Raw genomic sequence first — 27,320 nt, forward strand, 5'->3', positions numbered from 1 at the left:
CTAACCACATCACAAACTTCATATTTACCGTACAGACAGGCAAGCGGTGTTAATGTTGTTACCAAATAAGCGTATTTTCCAGAATGTCAAACTATTCCTTTAAATGAATTTGTTCACAGTCCTTTGCACCAGCAATACATCTCCCATGAGAAACAAGCTATCAGTTGTCACAGCTCTGGTAACTTGTTTACAGTAATTGCACTTGCCACTGTGTCACAATGAATTTGACAGCGATATTTTGATGTTAAAAACGGCACCATTGAGCACATTTATGCCGTCGTGTGAAATGGCCTGAAGACAGGTCTTCAGCTGCAGAGCAGTATGACCCTGTTTCCCCCCCCACAAGTGATTTTTTAAGCCACTGAGCCGTTTCTCTCTCTTCCCTTTATCTCCTTTCTCCTCTTCTGTCTCGCTTTATGTGCTATAAACTCTATCTCCAGACAGTTGTTCAGCTTGCATAAATTTTGCCTCAATTTCTGTACCTCTACCAACTTTTACAAGCTGTCTATTTTCATTGGAAGAATTTGGCCGAAATGTCGAGGTTTTTCAGCGAACCCCTGGATATGAATGCAGTCTTTTTACACCCGTGGAGTGGAGGTCTTAACATCTACCCTATAAAGAGTCACTGACATTTATACAGTCAAATATCCTTCACAGGGCTCCAATTAAGCGATTTCTCTGTGGCAGTCTGTGCATTCCTGAGCATCGTACTGTACCTGCTAAGAAGTGATCAGAATCACCGTCTTTATCTGCTGATGTGTTATTCATGTGACAGATTTGCAAGAGATAAGTGCCTCACTTGCTTCACTAGTAGGAATAGCAATGAATAAGTGATGCTCTTTTTTTATTCCTGTTGAGTGTCTCAGTGTGGAAGGAAAGAAAGAATAGTAAACTGAAGGGATGGCAGTGGGCAGAGTACTGAAGGACCAACCTTGAAAATATGAATTTTAGATCCTGAATTCCAAATAAAACCCCAAACAAAAACCAAATGCCTTTTTTCTCATATGTATTGTCTCAAAATTGGCTGATTTTATGCCAAAATGGAGCTATGCATGGGTGAAAAATGCCCCTCTTTGAAGTACATTAACGATGTATTGAAGCTTAAGATGTCCCATTGGAATAATATGAATAGATTCCCATAAACCAGTCAGTGTACTATTATAAATAATACAAGACATAACTGTCTAAACCTAATTATATGCCCATTGACAATGGTGATGAGTTTTTTCATGGGTCCGATTCGACATGTTGGCAAAACATCAGAGTAGGCGTAGGCGGAGTTGTTTTCTTTTTTAGTTGTTGTTGTTATGGTTGCAAATGACATAAGTCGCGAGGGACTTGAATGGGACATGGCTGGGAGGAGGGGGGAGGCTTTAAATCCCAAATATCTAAACCTAATACAGTTGGGATTGGGCTGGGGCTTGGCTGTCAGCCACAGAGGGTTTCTGAGTCAAAAGGTCAACACAGCGTAGTCATTGGCTTACCACGGCTCGAGACTAATTACAGAGAGCAGGCTTTTCTGCACTCAGCAAGCGGGAAGTGTGTGTGTATGTGTGTGTTTGTGTATATATATGCATGTGTGTTTGTGTGGATGTATTTCTGTGTATGTTTCATCAGTAGCTGTGGCTTGCTACATAATCCACTCATTAGGTGCATAAATAGTGGATTATCCATGGTCATACACCCACATTCACATATGTTTGGATGCGTATTCTTGTGAGGACCGCACATGTACGACTTTATTGTTCAATCATCGCCTAACCCTTCCTTAATCCTTATTTTAAGAATATTAGAGTCTATCATTTTAAGCACTTTATTGTGTTCTCTGAGCAAGAAGATGGAGTCATTATGAATGTTTGTGTTAAAGCTCGTTATTTATTCAAATCAGCCATTACAGAACTTCCAAAATGCAGCTTTATTTTAAAGGAACTCATTGCCAGCTAGAACAGGTGCAACCTGACAAGCTTCGAGGTGACAAAAGAAGATAACCCGAGGCTGACGGAGGATGAAAATAAAATTAAAAAATGCTGCAGAGTAATTTACTGTTGAGCACAGCACTGACAGAGTCCCTCCTGTCTCTTTCTTTCTCTAGGTAACGATTTGTTCCTGGTCGCCGTCCACGAGCTTGGCCACGCGCTTGGACTCGAACACTCCAACGATCCCACGGCCATCATGGCTCCTTTCTACCAGTACATGGACACTGACAACTTTAAACTGCCAATGGACGACCTGCTGGGCATTCAGAAGATTTACGGTAAGGCTTCCTGGCTTCTTTTTAAATCCAGTAATCATTTTCTTCAGGTTAATCCATTTACTAATGTCTAGCTGCTGTTGCTGCTGGAAATAACAAGATTTAAATGCCTTAGTGACTTGCTGCAGTACTGGCCCAGTCACACCAGAAGGTTGACAGTAGCAGCGAAATATGTGAAATATATAGTTTTATATAGTCAAGATGGTTTAGTATTGGTCAGCTGCGTGAATGTTCATGACAAAGTTTAACAAAGCTGAACTTAAAATTAATGGATTTTGTGACAAAATGTTGCTGTTTTAGGACCTGGTGTGACTGAGCTGTAAATCAAGTATCGTAACTGGCTTTCACATACTTGGAATAGTGTACTTTCCAGTTACAGCACAAGATCAATTAGACAACCAGATAAAAAAGATCTAAGGTCTAGAGTCTATACCTCCTGATTTAAGATCACAAGAGGTGAGCACGACATCATCAGAGCACCCACACACCCATTTAATATCATTGACAAATATATGTGAGTTGACAGATGCTGATTACAGTGCTTTGTCTACTCCTAAAGCTGATTGAGCTGTAGAACAGGTGTGTCAGAAGTGTGAAATTATATTTGATGGGAAGTGATTTATGTAAGCACTTATGTAGGCTTCATTTTTACACTCTCAGATTAATTAAGAGTTATAATTATGCGGCGTACCTCTTAGAACAGCCTTTATTAGTAGAGCAGGACAGCTTTTAATCTACATGTGTGCTTTTTATGTATTGTTTCATTGTGGTTGGATAAGTGGAGAGAAACCCTGTTTGACATCTAAGTTAAGAAACAACTTGGTGGGAAGAGACAGCATTGTCCCTCACAGCTGTTGAGGCTGTAAACCAGTCACAGTCCACTGAGATGACTGCTCTGTCACATGACTGGCCACACACACGCATGCACACACGCACACACACACACAAAGAAACCTGCCATCTGCTTACATGGTCAGGGCACGTCCCTTCGGGAGTGACAGACCTGGGCAAGCGATCAAATCTCACCTTATCCTCTCGTGTTTTACTCCTCTCTGCTGCCACTCCTTCCTCCTCCTCTCTGTTTTACTAAGAGTTGAAGGGCACGACAAGGCAGCTCCTCTCTCCCAGCCTCTGTTTTTTTTTTCTTTTCTTTTCTTCCTCCCAGGAATTGGCCTCATTTTCTCCTCCTCATGGCAACAGTGAGGCTAGATGTGGAAGCTAAATAAAGACAACAGCGGGAGCCGCGCAGTTTCAATCAATTACGAGGCGGCAGAGTTATGCTTGAATAGGAGAAGGTGTGAATGAGTTTGCACAGAGGTAGACACGTATAGTAGTGAGATGTGAAGAGAATGATGGGCGAGGTGTAAAAGAAAGCTAAGATGAAGAGTAATTTAGAGATTTACATGGACAGGCGGAGAAGGGGTGTAAATGGGAAGGAGATGTTGAATGTAGATCTCTTTTGTATTGTGAAGACTTCGATTAGCCAGGCAGGATCACTCAGAGAATTGTGGGAAGACTGACAGAGGTAGGATGAACTTGATGTAGATGAGATAATTTTTCTCTGTTACACTATTAGACATCTGGCTGCACAGTTTCTGCTTTAATGCTAAGGTCATAATTTGTTACAGCAGGAAAGAATTGCCTGCTGGCTCAGATCATTAATATTCCCTTTAACAAACACATAATAAGTTCTCATGAATAATTAACAGTCTAAAATTCAACAGATATTCACTACCTTATAAAAACAAATGGAAAGTTTTGGCAGCCTTGGAGTTAGTATAAATAATAAAGACAGACCATATCCAAACATATAGAAGTGTAATTACTGTCATGTAGTGTAATATTTTTTATAGTTCCTCTTGGACAAATTGCTTTTTTTCTCAACAAGCTTTGAACATAATGACTTCCTACCCTTTTAAAGATAAGAGCATACTTCCTGTGAACAGTCACATTACTGCACATGATAATGTCGCCAACTAAAGAGGAAAATCAACATGACGTTGTTCACATGCTGTATTTGTCATATTCCACTGAAGTTCATATCCGGCCTCCATTAAGGGTGGTGTTATTAAATAAGAAATAATGACATCATGCTGACACAGTTTAGTTTATAAAATGCTTTCTGGTGAAAGAAAAATAATTATATAAAAAAGTGTGTTTGAAAAATGTGTGGTGACATCTTAAGTGTTGAGTCTACTTAACCCCCCTCTCCTAGAAATTAAATGAGGGAAACATAATGACAACTAAATTAATTTTTTTGTTAGGAACATAATGAGAAATGCTTTTTAATACATGCGTCTGCCAAGTCTCAAACTGTTCCCTCAGGACATACCTGCAAAATGTCCATTTACCATCTCTTTCATCTGGTTTCCCTACAGTATCCACTCCTACAGTTATATCCATTTGTAAGGATACAGAACAATTGTGGCCTTGGTTTAAAATTGATAAAGTTAACATTAGCTTAAAGCAAGGAGACATGACACATTGTTAAGGTCACTCATTTGAATTGAAATCACTAAACCATCTTTCACTGAAGTGCTTTCTTTGCCTAAAGACATTTTTAAACCTACAGTTTATTTGCTCAGGTCTGAATCAGCGGATGAGCAGTTAAACTCAGAGAGAAATCCAAGCAAACCAAAATGCAGCACTACAATCCTCATGAGAACATTCACTCTGCTCTTTGACAGGGCGTAAACAGCCAAAAGTAAACATAGTAAGAAGGTCTTGAAAAAGGTCCTATCTGCCAAATATCAAAAATATCAATCTCCTTCATTGTTAGTCCAGGTCAGACCTTGAGTCTATGCAAAACATAAGAAGGCTATAGAAGCTTACAGTGGGGTCGGATCGAGGTGGGATCACCGCAAAAGAACTGATCCAGGACCACACTTGTGTCTCAGGACAGTTTTTTGGTCCATACCCAAGTACGTTTGCTGTGCTCAGACCTGCCAAGCGGAGGAAATGAACCAGAGTCGATTTAAAAAGAAAAGCAGGTCTGAAAACTCTTTCAATTTAACCACATGCAAGACTCCGGATGCGATCTCAGGTCCACCATCGACCTCAGCCTCTTCCCTCCAGATCTAGTCAAAAAAATGTTTCTCTTTTGGAAAGATATAGCTATTGAACATAACCCCAGACAGCAATTACTTTTCCTGCTAAACTTAATTTGCAAAACAGATGAGTTGTATGTAAATATAATTTCCAGTAGACACGGTCAGCCTGTCTAGAAAAGCTTCTCAGACCTCTCTGTTCTTAACCTCAACCGTTGGCTTCCAAGTAAACCTCAGTGATCAGATGCCAAACATACTGTACAGCTAGCTCGTTCGGCATTGGTGCATGTTCAGCTTTCCTTGTCACGGGTTCACCATGATGTTGTTTTGTGTGTGTCCATGCGTGTGTGTGTGTGCACGCATTTGCATGTTTGTCTACATGTCCACGCTTACGTAACTTGCAGAGTGCTTTGGCTCCGCTAATCTGGGATGTATTTCAGGGGATTTAATTCAGTCAGTGAATGGAGTCTCTGTCATGTAGACCAGCTCATCAGTTTTGTGGACTGGGAGATGTCTAGCAGAGTGGCCCCCTTCTTAATCCTGGGATCGGTGCGGCCGCTCAACTAGTTCGATGGTTTATCTTTTCTTCATTTCTTTGTTTGGTTACTCGTTATGGATTGACCCCCCCTCCCCAACCCCCCTCTCTCAGCGAAAAGATCGGTTGCTCATTCAGTTTTTTAATCCTCTTCTCATCCGCTGACTTTTAAATCATCTGTCGGGTCATTTAATCATTCATGCATACCTCCTGAATGTTTACAGTAGCTTTCAAGGTCTTTATTTATATATGCCACCATTACTCATTGATGCTTTTCGCAACTGGTGAGGGGGGTTTAGGTGGGAGGGAGTGGAGAGGTTACTTGTCAAATTTGCATCTTTCATAACGCAGTCATCTATTCCCACGTCGGCTGCCCCCCAATCAACGCACAGCGGGGCAACTCATATTCTCATTTTCACAGCTACACAGCATGTTATCCGCCAGCCATCATGTGCTCAATTATTCATACACACAGCCCATTGACTTGCCCTCCCTTCTACCTCTCTCTCTCGTCGTTTGTCCGCCGCATGTCTCTCGCTCTCTTTCTGTCATGTAATTCATGAATGTTAAATGACGCCAAGGCACGTCTCCGCCTCCATTTCGGAGAAAAGGTTATTTTTGTCTGTGTATGCATTTTTAAGCTTTATTCCACTAACCTGATTTTATCTATATTTTATCTTTTGTTTCATTCGTTTTACCATTACATACTGTATCTCTCATTTCTTTTCTGCTTTATTTTGTTCAACACCTCCCCTTTCCACCCTCTTCCTTTGCCATCTTGGTTCCAGTCACAGGTTAAAAAGTTAGACTTGGCTTGAACGTTTGGCTCTCTTGAAAGCTCAGGTGGCTGGTTGGCTTGAGTTGGCACAGTAATAATGAGAGTGTTTCAAACTGAATCTGCATACATTTTTACATCCTGGATTATAGTTTCACAGTGTGCTCACACATTCACAAACTACCTCGCTTTCACAATGCATTCCATCTAATACATTTAGGAAAACATTCAATTTAGATTTTGAAATCATTTGTACATTTGTTACTGTCATACATTTCATTATATAAGATACGTTTTCCTCATTTAAGAGATTTGTGGCAGGAAGATTGTGCAGATGCATCATTTACAGTATATTACTTGTTGGGTTTGTGGGGGGAAATTTAGCACAAAAATGTTACTTTGGAAGTCATGATAGAAAATGTGTTGCATATATATAGTATGCATGACAACAACAGAAATATTTTTCTCTCACATTCTCCAGGGCCTCCTGATAAGATTCCCCAACCCACCAAGCCTTTGCCAACGGCGCCCCCTCCCCGCTCCCATCCCCCTTCAGACCCCCGTAAGCCAGACAGGCAGACGCGGCCTCCGAGGCTTCCTCCAGGGGACAGACCATCTCATCCCAACTCCAAACCCAACATCTGTGATGGAGGCTTCAACACGTTGGCCATACTAAGGAGAGAGATGTTTGTCTTTAAGGTAAGCAAAGGGGTTCTGGGATATCAAAATAAACCTGAGGCATCTTATTGCTGGTTTGGAGCAGTCCTTCTGAACCCTGGAGGAGTTTCTCTCACAGTAGTCAGAGAGCACAGAAATCTAACTTGGGAGTTCAAAACGACTTGTGCAAACTTGTTGAGAAGATAGTGGGTGGTGCATTTCCAAACAAACACCTTGGAATGATCCGATCAGCTTTGTTATATAGGTTTGAATCCTGCTTTCAAGTATCTGAATCCGTGGTTAAGGATGAGATATATTCCCTAAAGAAAGTCCCTTCCTGCATGAGACTTCTGGCTAAAACCTATAACCTAATCGGCCGATAAATGCAACAAAAGAACAACTCATCCCTGAATTCACACCGCTCCAACTGGCCTGTGTGTTTGAAAGCACCCCCGTGGAGACAGAGCTGCTACTGACAGTATTGAATGGGGTATGGATTGCTTGAGAGCTTCAAGGATTACCTAAATATACAGAGGGTGGGAGCTCTCCTGCTAATCTGCTGGATGTTTAGTGTGTGCATACTGTGAAAATGGCTCACTTGGATCAATTATAAATGATATTGTCATAGTTTTTTTTTTTTTTCGTTTTTTAACCGGTGAATAGAAAAGTTGTGTAAATTAAGCTGCAATATGATTCAGTAGTTATATAGAAATATAGTGAACTTTGTTATTTTATCTGAAAACTAGTGCCTGTGTATTTTATTGTATAATTAAAGAAGCTTTTCAGTCTATAAAGATCTCTTTACAGGTTACTTTGGGCCAATTGAGCAGGAATTTAGACAAAGTGGATATTTCACTGAGAGGGAGCACTATGCTCAGTACAGTACAGTTCCTCTTTCAACAAACTCAGCCCGTTTTTTATTCCAGTACAAGAAAAGAAAAACACACATGTCCCTTAATGCATCTTTATCCTCGGTCTAAGCTTGTGAGCACAAGACCTTGGCAACACGCAGTAAGGAACAGAGTAAAACCTTGGGGCAACACAAAGCTGTCCTGTGTTCTCCACAGAAAGGAGAAAGAGCGCCGCTGATGCTTTATGTGAGTGTGACTGTATTTTTCTGCAGATATAAATAGATAGTATTCATTGGTTAAATAAGAGGCTTGTGGAGCCAGGGGAAAAACCCTTTCTGTCCTCTCTGCCCCCCCCCTCACCAAGTGTGTTCTTTAATCTGAGAAAAATAAACCTGGTTTCGAACCGGCGGAGCTACCTGACCTGTGGAGGTATTTCACCACAATTCGACTCAAAGTCCACACTATGTTGTCTATTTTTGTGGTGGAAATAATATCCACTCGTTACAATAGCCTAAATGCAGCCCCTGTCTCTTTCACATGGTGAGTACAGTAGCTCCTGTCACCCTTCATTACTCCCAGGGCAGCAGCCTGGTCTGATGGAGTGATGAGGATCATGAGATTTGTGCAGAGCTCAGAGGTACAGCTGAGACAAAAAGGACTTTCAGCAATAAGCCTTTTTATGAGGTTTGGGAGTGAAGGCGACAAGGACAGTTGGATTCTGAAAGGCATCCATTGTAGCTGCTAGTTCTGATATTAAATTTAGATGTATTAACAAAGTTTTTGATTTATTTAACTAGTGTGAGCATGTCAGTCCTTCTTTTATTCATCATAACTAATCAAACGTGACCTCTAAACTGTGTTTCTAAAAGAACTAGAATCTAAAAACTTCACTGAGTTCCTGTTACAAAGAGCAGCACATTTAACAACCACCAGTGAACCATCTCACTTAGAACTGCCTTGTTTTGTAATGTCAGCAATTCCCCCCAATTTGATCACATCACTGATGTAGAGATCTTTGGAAATGTGCAACAGATGAGATTTCTCTCAGTTTTTGGTGCTGTGCCAGTGAAGGAAAAATGAACTTTTCTCCTGTTGTATCTTATCCAATCTGACAGCCGAGGAGAGTGAGTCTCACTGTGTGTTCTCAAGCCTTCCACCATCGCTATGTCCCAGTCGACGGTATGATCGGCTTTGACAGTTATTGTTAGTGTATTGGGTTTGATCTATAGAGTTGCTATCATATTTCACTGCAATTGAAGAAAACAAAGTAAAAGTTTGACAACTTTAGCTACTTTTTTTAGGAAAACCTCCACAGTCCTCATACTTGTGTGCCAAATGAGTCTCCAAGCACTTTCTGGAGGCTGATCCACAGGGGCCACCCATGTAAAATGCTGTTCAGCTTAAACTTTCATGGCTCCCCTTCTTTGTTTAAACTCACACAGAGACAACTTTCCAATTAAATGAAATGTACGTAATTAACCTCTAAGCAAAAGGGGTAATTGGCGACAGCGGTCTGTATACTCAGTAGTGCTGTATATCGTACTGTTTGGATGTTTGTTTATATTTACTGTCAGAGATCTCAGAAATTTGAATAAAATTGAACACGTTTCTCACGATTCAGTGAATGTTTTTTCTCTTTTGGCTCTCACAAGAAGCACTAGATCTCATTTTTCCAAACATATAGAGGGATGGAAGAGAGCAAGATGATTTGTTGCAGAAGTATGCGGGCACAGTTGTAAATCTGCCGTACTCGGATCATTAGGACCACCAGTAATATCGGGGCTCATGATAAATTTGACTCACCCCCGTAGCATAATCCACATCCCAAGTCGTTGAATCAAACATGCCCAGTAAAGTGAAATCAATAAGGGATCACAGGTTTGCCTTGGATTCACTCGGTAAGCGCGCTTCATTGGAGGGGCAGGTGGTCCTAATATTTCTTGATTCTCATTGCGAATGGTGCCAATTTCTACCGCTTGTAGAGGCGTTCTCCAAGAAGACTGCGGTATCATGTTTACGCTTTCTTTTCTTCATCATCACTCCTGGTAGATGAAAGCTGTCCAACAGTTGATCTGGAATCATAATTAGTCATGTTTATATTCCTCTGGAGACCGATATATACCTTTTCGAGCATGCCAAGGAGAGTATGGATTGGTTCAAATGATGACTGACAGAATAAGAATGATTTATAGTGTGCGCTTACTTCCCATTTCAGTTTTAAAATTGTGTTCTCTTGTTTCTGTTGTTGTATAAGGCAGATTCTTTTCTTTGGTTGATGGTTCGATTGATTGTTCGCTCGGTTACTTTGCGCCGTGGGTCCATTTGGCGCGTACAGCCTGGCTATACTCACCGCCCCAACTTGATTGTTTTGGACGAGTCGAGTCCGGTCGATGCCAAGTCATTATTGCAGAGATCTCAGCAGTCTCTCAGCCCCCGAAGTCCACAGGTGGTCCAACCATGTAAAGCAGGAAGCAGAGTTGATGTGAGTTTATTTTGGGGAATACATTGGAAGTGCTGAGATCAGATTTTTCTATGCTTCATCTCCCCTGTCGGCACATATCATTATTATTCATTTGGTGCTTTTGTTAATGATGCCTCACACACTATAAACTTATTGAGGCTTGTTCAGTTCAGTTCACTGAGAAGTGATATGATGCTTGAACCAAAAATTTGTATCCACACATGTTGTCAACATTTAAACCTAATTCAGAGCTTTGGCTTTCACTCGAATGGAACCAAGTGGCTCCAAAAATAAAAAAAACAAGTTACTGTTGAGGAGATGAGCCAACAGAAAAATATCACTCATTCATCTCTATGTAAAATTACTTTCTACTTGCCTTGTTTTGTCAAAAAAAAAATCTAAACTTTGTCTTCCACTTGTGAGATTGTTGCTCCACACTTAAGTTCACATTTTATTGCATCTTATCAAACAGCTGCAGAGAAAGTGGTCCTGTAAGCAATTTTTTCAAATTTTGTCATGATCAGTGTCAGGTGATACTGCAACAAGACATGCAACAAATGACTGCTTTATCTTCATTTATTATGCCAGAGTTTTGAAAAAAAGAGGAAAAAGGTCGACATTTTTGTTGTTACGCCTTCCAAATTTCTGTTTATTAATTATCCTAAAATGTCAACCCCCAATTATTCCATTAACTTCCCTCATAATTAGCTGTTATCCTGCCATAAAGCAAACTACTTTGATTATATACACCACGCTCCATGGAATAACAATTGGATTAATAACATCAGTCAGTTGCAGAAAACATATTGTAACAATAACAACGCTGAGAACGGCCTGCTTTATACGAGGCACGTTAATCTACAAAGGCAGGTTAGGAGTCATGCTTGTTAAGGTGGCAGTTTTACGGTCGATCGTTTTTCCCTCCATAGGGGGTACAGAGGGTCGTTTAAGGTTCACAGATGACTGTGTACGGCCATGTGGATCTAGTGTCACCAATAAACACACCACTAAAATTACAAAGCTACCACTTTTATGATTGCCGTCACTTCAGGTTCAACTTTATATGAACTCACACACCATATGGTATCCCTTCCACATACAGTGCAATTACACAAGCACACACAAGAGAAAATGAATGGTGGCATTCTGGAGAAGTAATGCAGCAGGTTATATTTCTCAATAATAAATGCAGTGGACTGTAACCTCAGTCGTAATAATGTCAGACAGTGACCAGACTGCGAGTCCATTCATTTCCCATCAGATATACCTGGAGCCTAAAAGCATAGAAAGTATAAATGTAAACAGGTTTCTAAAGGTATGTTTTGAAATCTGGATTTGGGTTTATGGCTGGCCCCCATCGTGTCCTTTCATTGAACCAGAGAGTCCAAACGGGGCTTCAAGGTTTTATACCAAACATCCCGTAAAACATACCTTTCTTGAAGTGTTCATATCCTCAAAATCAGCTTACAAGAAGATAAATTAGCTACAGAGACTAGTTGTTTTTTTCCTCTTGACTCCCACATAGATTAAAACAATTTAAAACCAGATGTGGCCATTTAGACCCACTGTTCACTTTAACTTTCATGTGAGGGCGTAAAGCAATGAAAAAGTTATTTGAAAGCAGTGATTTAGGAATGTTTTTTAGGAACAGTTTGTGAAAGCGTGTATGTAATTTTATTGAGATAACCTAATCATGATGCATGGTTTGCCTGTTCAAATGTTTGTAGCCACAGACCTTTGCACAGATGCAGTCAGAGCCTCTTTCTCTATAAAAAACACATATATGTGCATAGAGTTTTCCTGTCTGTGCTCTTTCCATGTAAAGGAAATTGCCTGTCTACTCTCTTCAAGTCAAACCTCCATCCTCAGTCCTTGGCTCAGCTCTGATCCTGAGACAGTCGATAATAAAGGAAACCACCCTCTTGCGTCCCTCCTCCTTCCTCCTCCTGTCCACCGGGCCTCCGTTCACTCACAAGGGTCTTGCCAGTCACTGAGAGACATTTCCTTCCTTGATGTGGACACATTTAGAGCAGGGGATTCTGGGACGCCGGAGGGTCCCTTGCTGTTCAGGATCGGCCACTTGGCCGCTGAGGTTGAAGACATGCTTTGATTCTGACATCCATTAATGAGAACACAGTGGCCAAGTGGGCAGTAAAGCTGTCCTTTCCACTCAGTGTCTTTCTCCTTTCCATTACTGACAGGAAAGAGATGGAGAGTTAGACAACAGCAGGGTTTCTGAGTGGAAAATTATAAAAAAAGAAACTTTTTGATGGAACCTGGAGTTGTTTTAGACTATAGAAAATATGGCTGACAAAATGATATAATGAGAAAAAGTTACTGTGTCAGGTTCATTCATTCAGATATTCAGATTTGAAAGATGTTACAAGATTTGTGAATACCTCACACAGAGATGGAAAGAGACCAAATGGATAAATGTTGAGATATGTTCTTGCCTGAGAGTCAAGAGAAGATCGACACAACACACTGGCATTTACAATCTAAATATAAAGCAAAAGTCAGTAGATGTTAGCTTAGCATAGCATTGCTGCTTAGTTTTCTCCCAAGGTGAAAGAAATCTGCTTACCAGCTCTTCTAAATTTCACTTATTAGCACATTATATTTTGTTTGTTTCATTTTTACACTGGCTAGCTCTTTTCCCTTGCTTCCTGTCTTTTTAAGATAAGCTAATTGCCAATAGGCTCTAGCTTCATACACTGTTCAGATATGTGGAGTGTGGTATTAATCTCATCATAAAACTTTCAGCAAGAAACTACGAATCTTTCAGTGTCAATTGCTATAAACACCCTGCTGCCCCTGATTTTGGAGATGGAGCCTTCGTCCAGCCTGTACTGTGCTTCATTTTGACATTTATTGACTTATTTCCTGTTGCCACACAGATGAACTGTTAGCAGAACGAACAGTAACTGGAAAACACAGCTGCGGGTTGAAAAAAACGAGCCAACGTTTATTACCGTAGTAACTGTGTTTCAAGGTCATACTTCAGTGTTTACAACACTTGCAGTCATGTTAATGTGATTTGGAGAAAGCAGCTTTGTTTTAGTATATGTGGTAGCTTTCAGCACGTGGAAATCTTGTCAGTGAAAAGGATCAGATTTTGGCAAGAAATCCCGGTAAACACTGAGATCTCAGGCTTTGAGCCGAATCCTCATCCATCTGAATTATTCACACCTGCATTCTGCTCTAAGTCAAGCCAAGAGCAAGCCAATGTGTCACATTAACAGAGTGAGAGGTCAGCAGTGTTGTCATCCTAACACAACTGTCTGTCATATTCTCACCTCTGTGCTCGCACACAAACACACACGTGGCAGCAGAAGATGCTCACCCATGCCTGACCTGGATGTCGGTGATGACCAGGCTTCAATTTCACCTCAGTGTTAGAGTTGGACCTGTGTCACATAAACAAAATACGCCCATATTCATCAAACTGTTAAAATGTAATGACTCCTACTCACAGAATAATGAACACAAGCTATTCATCAAATGTCGTTTAACTTTAAAATACTTAGATTTTAGAAAGCTCCAGAGGTCTAATCAAGTGTAGAGTATGACATCAGTCATGAAGAATACTTACTACAGCTGCTGTTGCCATGTTTTTATCTCCAAACTATTCTCTTCTTTTTTTCTTTCTTTCTTTCTTTCTTTCTTTCTTCAAACATTTGCCATGATGTACGTCATCTACCAGTAGCAGAATTCCCCTTCTGCTCTGTTTCTTTTTGTTTGTTTAATTTTAGCCACTTTCCTATCATTTCATATATTTAAATATCATACATATATAGTTTAGAGTTTGTTGCTGTTGATTTAACATGTTAGTGGAGATATTTAAGTTTTGCACAAATAAGTCAAAACATTTGTTGTTGTAAGTAGGATTTAGTCTTATCTTTCACTCTTAGCAGAGAGCTTAATTTAGCTCCTCAGTCTGCTTTTGAGTGTTCCTCTCAGAAGGTGATAAATACAGGTCCAGATTTAGTGAGATTCCCTTGTTGATTACTTAATTAAATCAAATCAAAAGTGATGAGATAACTCCAAAATCATCCATCTTTAGGTCAGTATGTGACTGTAAAAGTCTATGATAGAGTACATATAATTAAAATCTGTGTGTGTGTGTGTGTGTGTGTGTGTGTGTGTGTGTGTGTGTGTGTGTGTGTGTGTGTGTGTGTGTGTGTGTGTGTGTGTGTGTGTGTGTGTGTGTGATTAACAGTAAAAAGTCAAGTTGGTCAGATTGCTACAGAATCCATAGTTCATCTTACATGATACAAAACTCAAGTTTGCCAAGCAGGTACTAGTATTTATCTGTTCTGAAATGATAAGTTTGTGTGATGATTATGTGATGTCTGGTACAGTGTTAACTTACAGAACTCTCACCACATTTGTTCCTTGGAAGTTGACAAAAGCACATCAGTACAGGGAAAGTTTATTAATGCGGTTAAGCAGTCCAAAATTCATATTCCTATAGAGAGAGTTTATGATAATTGAGCCTTATTGCTCTGAATGCATCACGTGCCATGAGGCAGTATGCGTGGAACAACCCTCCACCGCCCTTTTCCTCAAAGCAGAGAACATGAAGAATTTGAGGTATAATATTTCCGACCTCTGCAAACACTTAAACTTGTGATAATTCTCCACATTCCTGTAATTGCAAAGTGCCGGCTGAAAAAATTTCTCCAAGTGAAGTCTGCTTGCCGTAGCTTTATTTTCAGAGTGGGAGAAGGACGTCAGGGCGGGAGACAGAACATTTTCTCTTTTATGAAGTCAAAAGGATTCAAATGGGTCAGATTTCACAGTTTGATCTGTTTTCAATTACTGGGCCGGGCCGTGTACAGAAGAAAATGCTGAACAATTGAAATCTATGGAGGCGGTAGGTGTAGTGCAAAGAGAGAGGCAGAGGAAGAGAGGAGGAATTGGAATGAGAGGCCAGGGGAAATGAAAAGAAAGAGGAGCAAGAGTCCAGGGAGAGTGGAGAGTCTCAGAGAAACAATTGGATTAGACAGAGAGAGAAAAAGAGAGCAGTGGGGAGAGTGTTTGATAAATGGGCTGTTTATTTAGCTTTCACTGTGAATGAAGCAGGGTGTGATGATGTGTTGTCTCCTCTCTCTCTCTCTCTATGTCTCGGCGTCTCTCGCTGCTCCAGATCAGGTCTTTTTTGGCCTGGACTCTCAGTGCGTTCAGGAAGGCGCAATTGTCCGTTCATTGCCAAAGGGTGGGACATCTCACTGAGTCCTAATGGCTTTCACAGCTGGGTCTCCCCCCAGCTCCCTCTGTCATCAAGTTTCATCCAACATCAAAAAGACACACCTTCCACTTGGCCGCGCTCACGTTTTCCCCCCCAAAGGAAATCAGAGACTCTTGGCTTCTCATAAAGCTCTAGGCTATCAGTTTGCCCCCGTTACTTGATTGTTTTCCCAGTATGTTCTTGAAGGCCTGCGTGCGTAGCGACGGTCGCGCCGGCTTTCCAGGCAACCCGAGAAAGTATATGTGGATCCTTGAAGGCATCACGGCTGTCAAAGCAGCAGCCGGAGTTGATCATCGCGAGCAGGCTTTGTTGTAAGAAGTTGGCCTGAATTTGCTTGTATCAGATATTATCATTTACTGCCAAGTGTGCAGTGGCGGTGCATGGCCAGGAAGCCAGTCAGCTTTGTATGGGGATCATATCACCATATGATGGAGATTAAATTTCCATATAATCACATGGAGATATCATAGTTACTTGCTTTCACAAACCAGAATGAACGAGTACCGTTACTGTTCTCATTCACACTAAAATCCTGTTAGTCATGAATAGCCTTTACAAAGCTAGACTACAAAACAGCATGAGGTGTGATTTATTTTCTCTCTCCAAATTCTTTTTATTAGAATATATTGTTGGGGTAGCCAGGGTTCCTTTGGCCTCAGAGAGAAACTGCCTTTTCACCTGTGTTAGAATTTCATTTGCAAAAGAAATATTTGATGGAAATAAAAGCCTGTGTGATTTTCCACATAGAGATGCAACACACAGACTGTACATGGGACACACACACCATACACTATATAATCATGTTTGGAACAGTTTTGATGCCTCCCAAACAGGTTAAGAGAACTTTATTTAACTGTAGTAGAGGTGGGTAAGTTAACCAAATGTGCATTTGCCACCACAACCAACTACTTTTGTGTCTCTTCCTCAAGTAAGTTTTTTTAGTGCTGCTTATTCTTTACCCTCTTCTGGTGCCCTAAGGAGCATGTTACTGACCACTGAGGCCACCCGCTGCAACTACAGCTGATGAGAAATTCATAGTTGGAGTTTTTCTCTCCATCTGCCACAAAGGGCAATAATGACACCATTCCACACTTGAAAACACACTTGTTTTTTTATATAAAGATCTCAAATGAGGGAATGCTTCAAAGATGAGGAATAACTAGTTGGTTTAGCAAATGTAAATCTGGTTAAAGGGCTACTCCAGTGATTTAATTTAGCACTTTCATGAAGTAGGGGGGACTCACAAGAGAGATTTAAAAAGCTGAATTAGCAGAAGCCGATATATCCTGACTTAGTCCCTACTATGGGTCAAACTTTATAAAAAACACTTTTGATGACAGTACTTTTGATGTAAACTCTCAAATCAATGATGAAATGATTGAGGTTGTTTTTTCCCTCCAGAGTTTTCAGAGGCTGGCTAGTATTCTTTGTGATGAATAAAGTGAACTTCATGTGTAAAATTGGTGTAGAGCCCTCAAATAAAGAGCAACATGGAAAGCATGTGTCTGTCTTCCACACATTGGAAGAGTCAGTCCTACATGAGACTTACCACCATACTATATATAAAACCTGAACTCATGTTTGACCTCCACCATGTTTTTGCTGTTTTTCAGGACCACTGGTTTTGGCGAGTGAGAGACAACTCTGTCATGCCGGGGTACCCCATGCTCATCAGCGTTTTCTGGAGGGGTCTGCCACCCAAGATAGATGCCGTGTACGAGAACAGCGATGGCAAGTTCGTCTTCTTCAAAGGTGAGGTCACACGCTCCGCCGCCGTCATCGCTCTTCTACGTAAAGCTGTTTGATTCTTCCTCATCCTGCTTTACATTACCTTCCCATGAGATCTACCTCATGTATTATTCGACCAAAGGAATTCTTACTTTACAGCTATGTTCTGTTGAAACATCTGTCATGTTGTCTTTTTCTATAAACTGTACCTTTTTAGTATTCTGCATGTGCTCTCTATGCGCCCGCACCCAGAAACAAACACAGGTTTTTTTTTATCTGTACTCATTGCCGCGTGTTATCATGCTCACTCAAACAACTCCCTTGATCTTATCTGTGTGTGCGAGTTCAATGTAAATCTGTGGAAGATTAAAGCAATGTTTTGCTCACTTGGTTGGAAAATCCGCCATAATCCACCAGCTTTGACTTTTAATAATGCTGGTGTTAAGTTTAGTGGTGCTGGTGGTAATATTTTTGAGTTTAAATCTTAAACTTGTCAGCGGAGCAACTGTTTGATGAGTTCTGATTTTGATTTTTCTGCCTCTCCGAAGAGATTTGTCTACATATTTAAATTGAAACTAACTTGGCCCCAAAACACAGAGATTTAAAGTTAATTATGTCTAAAGCCTCGTCTTAAAAGAAACAGAAAATAAACACAGCAGAACTGGAAACTCATATTTGCATGCACTCCAGAGAAGACTGGCAGAGAATGGATGGGATGTGTTGATGAAAGGAGATGTAGGTAAGTCATGAAAGTCTGCAGGGATAAAAAAAACTACAAATCTTCACTCAAAACCATTTCTATTTTCAGCAACAAACAATTCCTGGAAATGCAGACTACAGGTCCCATGTCACCACGAGCTCTGAAAGTTGTGCTCTTTTCTCGGCCTGGGTAACAGCAGAATTGCACACAGATTTAGAAAATTCATATTAACAGAATTGCTGTTTCTCATTTGAATACGCACAGCTGATTTCCCAGAAGTCCTTATTCTGTCCGTCCCCATTTGGAATAGAAATGTAGGGAGAAAGTCGGTCAGAAAACAAAATGCGGCGCTCCAGGTCGTCATCTCGCCAGCCCTTCTGAATATCCTCTAACAGCCCGTTGTGTGATGAATTCTCCTAAAAGAAATGCACGGGTGGAGCATTTAGAGTCTAGCTTGTGCTGAAGTCATGGCTGAAACACTGATTAGTTTAATACTGCTAAGGCATCACAGAGCACGCACTACTGGTATACATTAAAAGTAAATTCAGCGTGTGTTGTTCTGCCAATATTTAGTCAGTATTTCCCAGTTTCCATTCTTCTGAGAATTTGGATGTGTAAGTCAAGAATGTGCAGTCACTGTTTGAAAGAGCAACAGTAGAATCGAGCCTTTTGTCAGCTTTTCTAATCAGACTAAATGTCTTCACAAAAACACCATTCAGAGAGCGCAGGCAGGTGTTCAAATTTCACTGTTTAAAGCTCTATTTGGCAAGATGTGTATGTGAAAATATAGCTACTTGATTAGCCGAAATCACAGTGTGAGGTTAGAAGTTGCATGAATTACATTAATCAAATTAAATGTTGGCAGGAGCAGAGATACACACACAGGCCCCCTACACCTGCTGCGGGGTCTATACGTCAATATGCACTTTCCTCCTGGGAGGCAGGATCCAATCAGAGCTGATTGGTGCTTTTCGTGTCAGAGGACAGACAGAGCTGCTTGCTTCATTTACCTCATGCAGATCTGTCTGAGAGTGTGTTATTTTAGATTAGAGCTAGCCTGATACATCAGTCGGGCCAGTTTTTATTTCAGTAAAAAAGTTATGTTTGAGGTCATTTAGATTAAGTTTTACCATATGACAAATGTATCATATCTCGTTCACAAATTATTGTTCACTAAACCCTGCCCTTCTTAGTTACAGTTACTATGCCTGTCAAGCTTTCTGTTTTGGTATTAAAAACAATGGCAGTGATGACAGACTTCTAGGTTATATTTACAATAATGAGTCTGAGATTTGATACAGAAGGAAACAAAGGTAGGCTTCTCATCTCTATCTTACAACCGATGATTTTCTCAGCTTAAATGACGACTTTCGCAAGCAGATTTGATCAGTTGTAGCTATCTACCGCTAGAATGTAGGCTAATGCATCTCCAGCTGACTCGTTTTAAAATGAGAACTCTCTGAAAGGGTGGATGTCACAAATGATATCTACTTACACAATCCAATCCAATCCAAACCAGCTGATGATAAAAAACAGCACTGTTTGTACAATGGGTTGAGCCAGTTAACCCTAGCATTATAGTATTATAGTATTATACATTAAAATGTTCTAGACTAGCCCTTTTGGGTTTGGTTGCTCACTTTTGAAAAACAGAGTTGGACAACCAACACATTATTAAATTGATGCCTTACTGTTGATATTCTCAGTCATTATGTTTCACTTTTACAAAAGCAAAATATTTGGGCATGAGGGATAATTGATGAGTATCCCTCTCTAATGCAAGTTTATTGGAATTGCTGGAGTGTGAACATCCTCAAACCAATCAAACCAAATAAAGCAGGACATAGCTGCTAATGTTACACTACCAAATAATGTGGTCAGTTAATGATATGCCCCTTGCTTTAGGAAATAACACTGTGTTACTACTGTAGATAAAAGCGAGTTAGCTAGACATGCTAATGTTAGCTGCCTACTTTAGAGCTGATAAACACAAGAGTTAGAAAAGTCACCACCCTCCAAACTGTTGATTTATCTGTTCAAGCTCCATTAGTACAGTTTTAGCATGTGGAGAAATTAAATGATTTACAAGATATTGATGAATTGTTTGTTGGAGGTCAGTGGATGCTGAGGAACCTTATGTTGAGGTGACTTTATACCAGAATGTGTTTTATAAATTGTTTCACGCATTCTTTGCATTTGATGTTTTTCAATCAAACTGTTTAAGGTTAAAGCAGAAGTAGGGTTAGCAGGCCATTCTATTACCCAAGCTAAAAGCTAACGTGACCAGGGCAGCTATTCCATTGCTATTTCTGGTCAACATGCACTGACTGGGTAACAAAATGGATCTGATCTGACTGAAACTGAGTGTTCATCAGAGGATGACTAACTTTTGTGCTTTTCTCCTGATGGAAAATTGGCTAAACAGCAATATGCCAGACTCAGCTTTTCAGCTCAATGGGCTTCTCTCATGTGCAGATTGGAATCAGCTGTCGGGGAAAACCCAAAGAGGTAGACTCTGCATAGAATTATCTTGAATTATAAATGATTGGTTCCTTAAATTTGTGATGTAGGAAATCCTGCCTGACTGAATCCGTGTCTTTGAGGCTGTCCTTGGTACATTGCAGTTTCAAAGTGTAGATGCTCAGCCATGGCGTGGACTGCTGATTTCTCTCCTGATATGTCTTGTAGCGTATGAAAAACACCACACGGACATGTTGACAAGGTGAAAAACTAGATTTTCATTCAAGGGTGTTTTTAACCAAACATTTAGGTCACAGAATCAAAACTATGCAATCGTCAAGTGATTTTTTTTGCCTCAGGAACTCTGGTGTGTGTGCGTATGACATGTGTGTATAATCATTTCATTGCGTACATACACATGTGTCTTTGATTTGGCAGTATATGTGTTTGTGTGTGGCCTGTGTAAGGAGGAGGAGTCTCTATTTGGAACAAATCTTCATCCTATACAACACTCTTCATACACTGCTGAGGGCACGCAGGGGATTAGTCGTTACACTGCAGCAGATGCTAGAGACGCCACTACATCAAAGCAGCCCTCACAGCTCTGAAGATGAAGCCAGACTTTCATCTGGAGGGCTACGCAAGTCAACTCCGATTTTAAAAAATATATAAAAAGAGGGGAAAAAATAAAGGAAAATCCCTTTTTATGTAAGATGTGGAAAGAGCAGTACTTTGAGGATGCTTTATTAAATGTGTGAATTGAGTCTGGCTAATTGTTTTTAGGGATGTGTGGCCATGTTAATCTCAGGGTGTGGTGTGTTTATGTGTGTCGGGGAAAGAGGAAGTGTGACATAGAATGAGCAGAGCACTGTAACAGAAAGAGGTGAAATAAAAGGAATTTCCTTTCCAAAATGAGGCCACTACAGGTCTCTCTCTCAGAGTTGCATTCAGCCAACACCCTGTCCTACTGTTTCTTCCTGCTTTCCATCTATAAATCTCCATCCCTCCACCACAGCAATGTAGAGTTAATACTAAGGCCAATTTTCTTTCTATACTCCTAGTTTCCTTAAATTGCAAAGTCTTAAGTCCCATTGAATGAAATATCCTGAAAGGGGTTGATGGAATTGGAAGGAAATGGATGGGGGGGGGGGGGGGGGGGGGGGGAAACAACAAAACAACGTGTGTAAGGCATGAGTCAGCATTGACAGGACAAAATATTTGATACATCATTTCCCTCTCCACCTTCGTCATTCCATCTCTTTCCTCTCTCTTTTTCGCTCTCTTGCAAAACTCTTCTCCCACCCCCACTTCCTCCTGGTCCGCCCTGCACCTCCAATAGTGGTGGAAGAAAAGCACTTCCTGGGGTCGCACCGTGTCACAATTGTGCTGTTTAACCTAATTACTCCACAGGAAAGAGGGTTGACTGTAGAAAGAAAGGGTCGGAGGAACAGGCAGAGAAAAGTTCAAAATCTATATGATAAAAAAAACAGAACATATTACATGGCACTGAAAGTTCCCACGATACCTCAAAGCAAGGGAAATGAGAACTTGTTACCTTGTCCTATTTTAAATTAGGGAAAAATTAACATCAAATACATTAATATAAGACAACAGCTTATTGCCTGCTGTTTGTTACAAGCTTGTATCTTGGTTTGTTTCATAAGCACTTTGTTTTGTAATGTGTGTTTGCCTTCTGTGCACTGTTAATGTCTTCATATTGTTATTTTCTGATTTTCCCGATTCAAATTTGTATTTTTTTTTATTGTACAGCACTAACTTTTGTTTGGAATGTTTCTTTAACTGTCTGTCCTCATGAATCTGCCCTTCTCATTCATTACTCCTGGAGGGGTAAATCCCTGCTGTTACTTGACTTCGCTTATTTAAGTTTTTCTCCTCCTTTTTCTTGATGTGCAGGGAAGCAGTTCTGGGTGTTTAAGGACACCGTGTTGCAGTCGGGATACCCCAAGGACATCACCCAATTCGGCCACGGCATGCCGGCCCAGAGCATTGAGACCGCTGTGTGGTGGGAGGATGTGGCAAAGACCTACTTCTTTAAAGGCGACAGGTAAGTCCAGATGGAGGAACACTGTTTGCACAAATGAAAAGAACCTTTTTTTAAACAGTTAACCTATGGCAGACGACATTATTCCAAAAACCTACAATGCTGATATTTTTGTAGCCTAATTACTCTTCAGCGCAGTTCTCACAAACATATTAAAGTGTCCTTGTATCTCATTTCTGTCCCCAAAGTAACAAGCTATTGCCGTACCTTAAGTTAAGCTGTAAGCTTTGATCACAGGCTGAGCAGAACTGAGTTGTCAGCTGTGATTTTGATGATGGATGATGTGCAGGGTCAATACCAGTATAAAAAGGGATGACAAATCAAAGGAGTAAGACTGTGAAAAGTGTCTCAGTAAGATGTTGTGCCAGCCTCCAGAAGAGCTGCTCATTGACATATATTTTACAGGTCTTTTAAATATAACTGCTAGATCTCTACAAACTTATTTCATTAAGGTTGAGGAAAGCACTTTCTTGCACACGTTGACTGTGACAGCCGTAACATATGATACACAATTTAGTATTGCACTTTGCATAAAGTTGGGGGATTTATAAGAGACGGACCTAAAAAGGTTTGTTCTTTTAGTACCTATTATGGGATCAAGCTTCAAAAATGCTAGATCCTACCATTCCCATAATGTACTTTCATAAAACCTTCCCTGTTAAATGCCTTTTATGTGCAAAAGTTGTGGGTCTTATTTCTATACATCTCAAGTCACCAGTGTCAAAGAGGTTTCAGGGTAAATGTTTGACACAGTGGTCGTTTTTAAATATAGGCATGAGACTGGCTTCCCATAAAAGACTAAACACTGGCTAATCACTGTCTTCCATTCATGTTAAAACACATGTATTCAGTTACGTTGGAGTACACTCATGTATTGGAAGACCTCTGACATGTGGTATTAAGATACCAGATATGAGCATAGAATAGCATGTGTTGTCAATTTTAACCAATTTACCCCTGCATTCACTGACATGCAGTTCCTGCTTTGTCTTCCTGTGGTTCATCATTTGTTCCTGTTTAGGTACTGGCGCTACAATGAGGAAATGAGAACTATGGACCCCGGCTACCCCAAGCCTGTCACAGTGTGGAGAGGTGTGCCTGACTCGCCACAGGGAGCCTTCGTCGACAAAGCCAATGGTACGATTTGTCCTGCCCAATACTCTGATTTGGCAATAACAGCACGGTTCATGTGCCAGGCAGCATTGATTTCAGCTGGTCACTGGCACGCATTGTGCACGAGGTAAAACAGGGTAGCATTGATTGAAATTTGCCCCAGTTATTATACTTTGTCTTTGTGGGTGGCACGCTTCCATACATGCAATATCAGGGGAAATAGACTGATAGAAAGTATTTGTATATTGCAAATGAAATATGAAAAGAGGGTCAACTTGCCCAGAAATTCCTTTGTTTTTGGTTTTTGAATTGTTTCACAAGCCCAGTGTTATAATAATCAGTCCATCCAGCTCACTGTGCCATAAGACCCAGTTGGAGCAGGATTGTGGAAAGCAGAAAGGACAAGACCACCGCTGGGTGCTCATTCCGGTTTAAGCCAGTCGGCCCTCGCCAAGGGTGGGGAGGCGGGATTTATTTCTTTGAAAGAGCTCATCCATTGGCCTGTCAGGTAGTGTGAAGTGGAGAAAACCTTTCCCCATTGGACGTATGATGCCAGGTGGGCTTGGGCCTGGTCTTGGCAGCACCCAGGTTGGAAAAAGCAGGACAGGTGGCGTTGAATGCTCAGACCATCTGTGAGGAGGATCGGCTGCCAGATTCGTAGCCGGGCGTTTTTGCCGGTGAGGCCAGGTGGAGCGGGCATCAACCGGAGCATGAAGGGTGGATTGATATCCAAGGGAATGATGGGTGCTTGTATGTATTTCCGTTACTTTGTGTCATCCTGCATTTATTTGGCAGGCTGGCTGTTTGCATAGACAGTGTGTCAAGTGGCACGCTCATATCATTGACCCAGATAACCAGGCATAATTGACTACGCTGTGGCTGTCGATGATACTGTGTGTGAGGCAACACGTTTCAAAATAGGGGCCCCAGGGCGATATCCATAGGTCCCTGAGCAATGGAGCAAGTGGAGCAAATACACCCCAATTATTCATAGAGGGGAAGACTTTTTTTTTTTTTTTAGCCCACTTTTATGTATTTTAAAATAAACTTATCATCATACACAATACACAATCAGGTTGATTTTATTCAAGCTCATCCTAACCCTAACCCTCAGCTGTGAAGATGGGACATTAACAAAGGAGCGAAATCACAGTCAGCTCTTTTAAGCGTAACTTCGCTATCAATAGGTCTGCCACTGTGAGACTCACTCACTTTTCACACACATTCATTGTCTTACACAGTGAAAAACAAATTCATGAATGGTAACATTGTGGTGTAAAAAGAGGACACTGACAGAGAAGACAGAGCAGCACTGTGCAGCAGCGAGTTATTCAGACCATCAGTGGGCAAAGCCAGAAATATACAGAAATCTATTATATTGTAATGTATTTCTATGTATGCTGCTCAGTGTAATTTCAGTCAGCGTCTCTCTCCCTCCTCTCACACCATGAATACGCAGGCAGGAGTAAGAGTGGGTTACTATGGTTACAGGGACACTGCATCTCTGTTGCTCTGAAACTTTCTTGCAATTCCCAATAATAGGTCTTTAGGTTAGTATGCGGCATACTTTACCTTTTATTATTCTGATAATCATTTCCTGTCCTGATCCATCCTATTATACACTGTTGTTGATGCATTTTTGGTTTTCATTGCATCCTCAATCTAACTAATGTAGACTAGTGATGGTGGCTGTTTTTTGACTTAATCCAAGAGGTTTATTGGTGTAGAAATGCAGGAAATTGGTTTTAAATTATGACGCCCAGAGCCCCCCATCAATTATATATCTTTCCAAGTGTGCTCCCTCATTTTAAAACATAGCCAGGCGCCCATGACGATGTCTACCTGGCTCTAACCCACAATCGCTCAGCTTGTCTCACCTCTCGCAGTTTGTCACAGTGCTGTATGTTTGTGTTCTATCTGTTGCTTCATCTGGATCTTTCTGTTTTTCGCATCATTTGTTTTAAATGTAGGAGAAAATTGCAGCAGAAGCTGCTGCCAGGTTGGAAACAGGGGAAAAATCCAAAGACTGGTCATATTTCTTCAGCTAATCACACAGTGCTGAGCTAAAAATGAGAGTAGCTTGATTGCCTCTGTACCAACATGTTGCACAGATTGTTTAGGTTGTGAGGAGGAGCTGTGCACCACCTCATGGAGCAAAGAACTTGTTTAGAGAGTTACAGACTGTTATGATGACAAGCAAAACAGCCAATAAGGGTAATTCCCCAAATGAACTTTTAGGACAGGTTTTCTCTGATTGAAAGCTTTCATGAGTTTTCCAATGCTCTACTAAATTAGTTGTCATGATGTTAGTTATATAGGCACACAGCCCAAAAACCTAATCTTAAACACCAATAAACATTGGAAATAACAAATTATTACACAGATAGAAATTTTAATTGGGTTTGCAGCTATCAGATGACCTCTTGAGTTTTCTAAACACAAAGAGCTTGCTGTAGTTTTTTCCAGACATGGAAAAACCTATATTGAATATAAATTACAGATAAACTTTATGGTAATTAGAGTTGCTTCCTATGAGCACTCAATTAATCTCTGTAAATGGGGCCAGCGAGGAAGAGGAGAGCCTGGGACATGAACCAGGCTCACGTTTACTCAGCATATATTTTCCCAGAAAACAGTAACTTCTAGGAGGCAGGAGGCAGAGAGGAAAGAAATACTTTGTGTGTCTTTGCTTCTCTCACCATTTTTATTGCCGTCTTCACAATCAAACACAGAAGGACGAATGTTCCCATGTGAAATATCCCTCACTTTTCCTCTTGGGGCAGGAATCAAAAATGAACACTGACTCACTGTGTAAGGAGACAAATTAATTTGTGTGACACCAAGACCATTGTCTACACATCCCCCTTAAAAAAAACCTGAAAAACTGTCACTCTTGTGATTTGAAAAGTACCATATGATATTTGTTGTGCTGTTATGTGATATGATATTAGCTATGGGGTTTGGCTCCTGGTTGGGTGTGTTGTCTCTTTTATGACCAGATATAATTAGTCTTCAGGGACAGTCGGAGACATCTCAGCGTCTGAACAATAGAGCTGCAACTGAAACAACGGCAGAGCCTCGGAGACTATTTCTGAAATTGTTTCAATATTTGAACTATTTGAGGCGCGCTTGTTTAACCATACCGGCAGATTGATTCCAGTTCAATCGCTATTATTTTTTTCTCATGATAGACGAGAAAGCTGTCTCAAGGCAAAGTTTGTTCAGTATTTTAATTAGACACAAAATACTCTGCCCTAATTGAAAGTGAGCTGAACTCAGCCCTGCTTGGCAGACATGTTAACAACCTTAAACACGGACACACTGCTTGCCAAATAAAGTCAATCGAGTGTTTTTTGGTGTGTTTTGAGGTGTTCATCAGATATTATTGGATGGCATTTTGGACAGTTTGTCACGCACATTAAATGCATG

At 40.7% G+C, this 27,320-nt stretch overlaps 1 protein-coding gene across 2 annotated transcripts in view; it reads left to right on the forward strand.

Annotated features, from left to right (window-relative positions):
* The window catches only part of LOC128382208 (matrix metalloproteinase-16-like), an 80,206-nt gene that overhangs the window by 48,746 nt on the left and 4,140 nt on the right, over positions 1-27,320 (forward strand). For both annotated transcript variants that reach the window (XM_053342194.1, XM_053342195.1), the window contains 5 exons: positions 2,093-2,254; positions 7,090-7,307; positions 17,442-17,580; positions 22,631-22,781; positions 23,800-23,915. In XM_053342194.1, coding sequence (XP_053198169.1) covers positions 2,093-2,254; positions 7,090-7,307; positions 17,442-17,580; positions 22,631-22,781; positions 23,800-23,915 — 786 coding nt within the window. The remainder of the gene's footprint in view (positions 1-2,092; positions 2,255-7,089; positions 7,308-17,441; positions 17,581-22,630; positions 22,782-23,799; positions 23,916-27,320) is intronic.

This window comes from Scomber japonicus, chromosome 21 (assembly GCF_027409825.1).
Source record: "Scomber japonicus isolate fScoJap1 chromosome 21, fScoJap1.pri, whole genome shotgun sequence".
NCBI classification, from domain to species: Eukaryota; Metazoa; Chordata; class Actinopteri; order Scombriformes; family Scombridae; genus Scomber; species Scomber japonicus.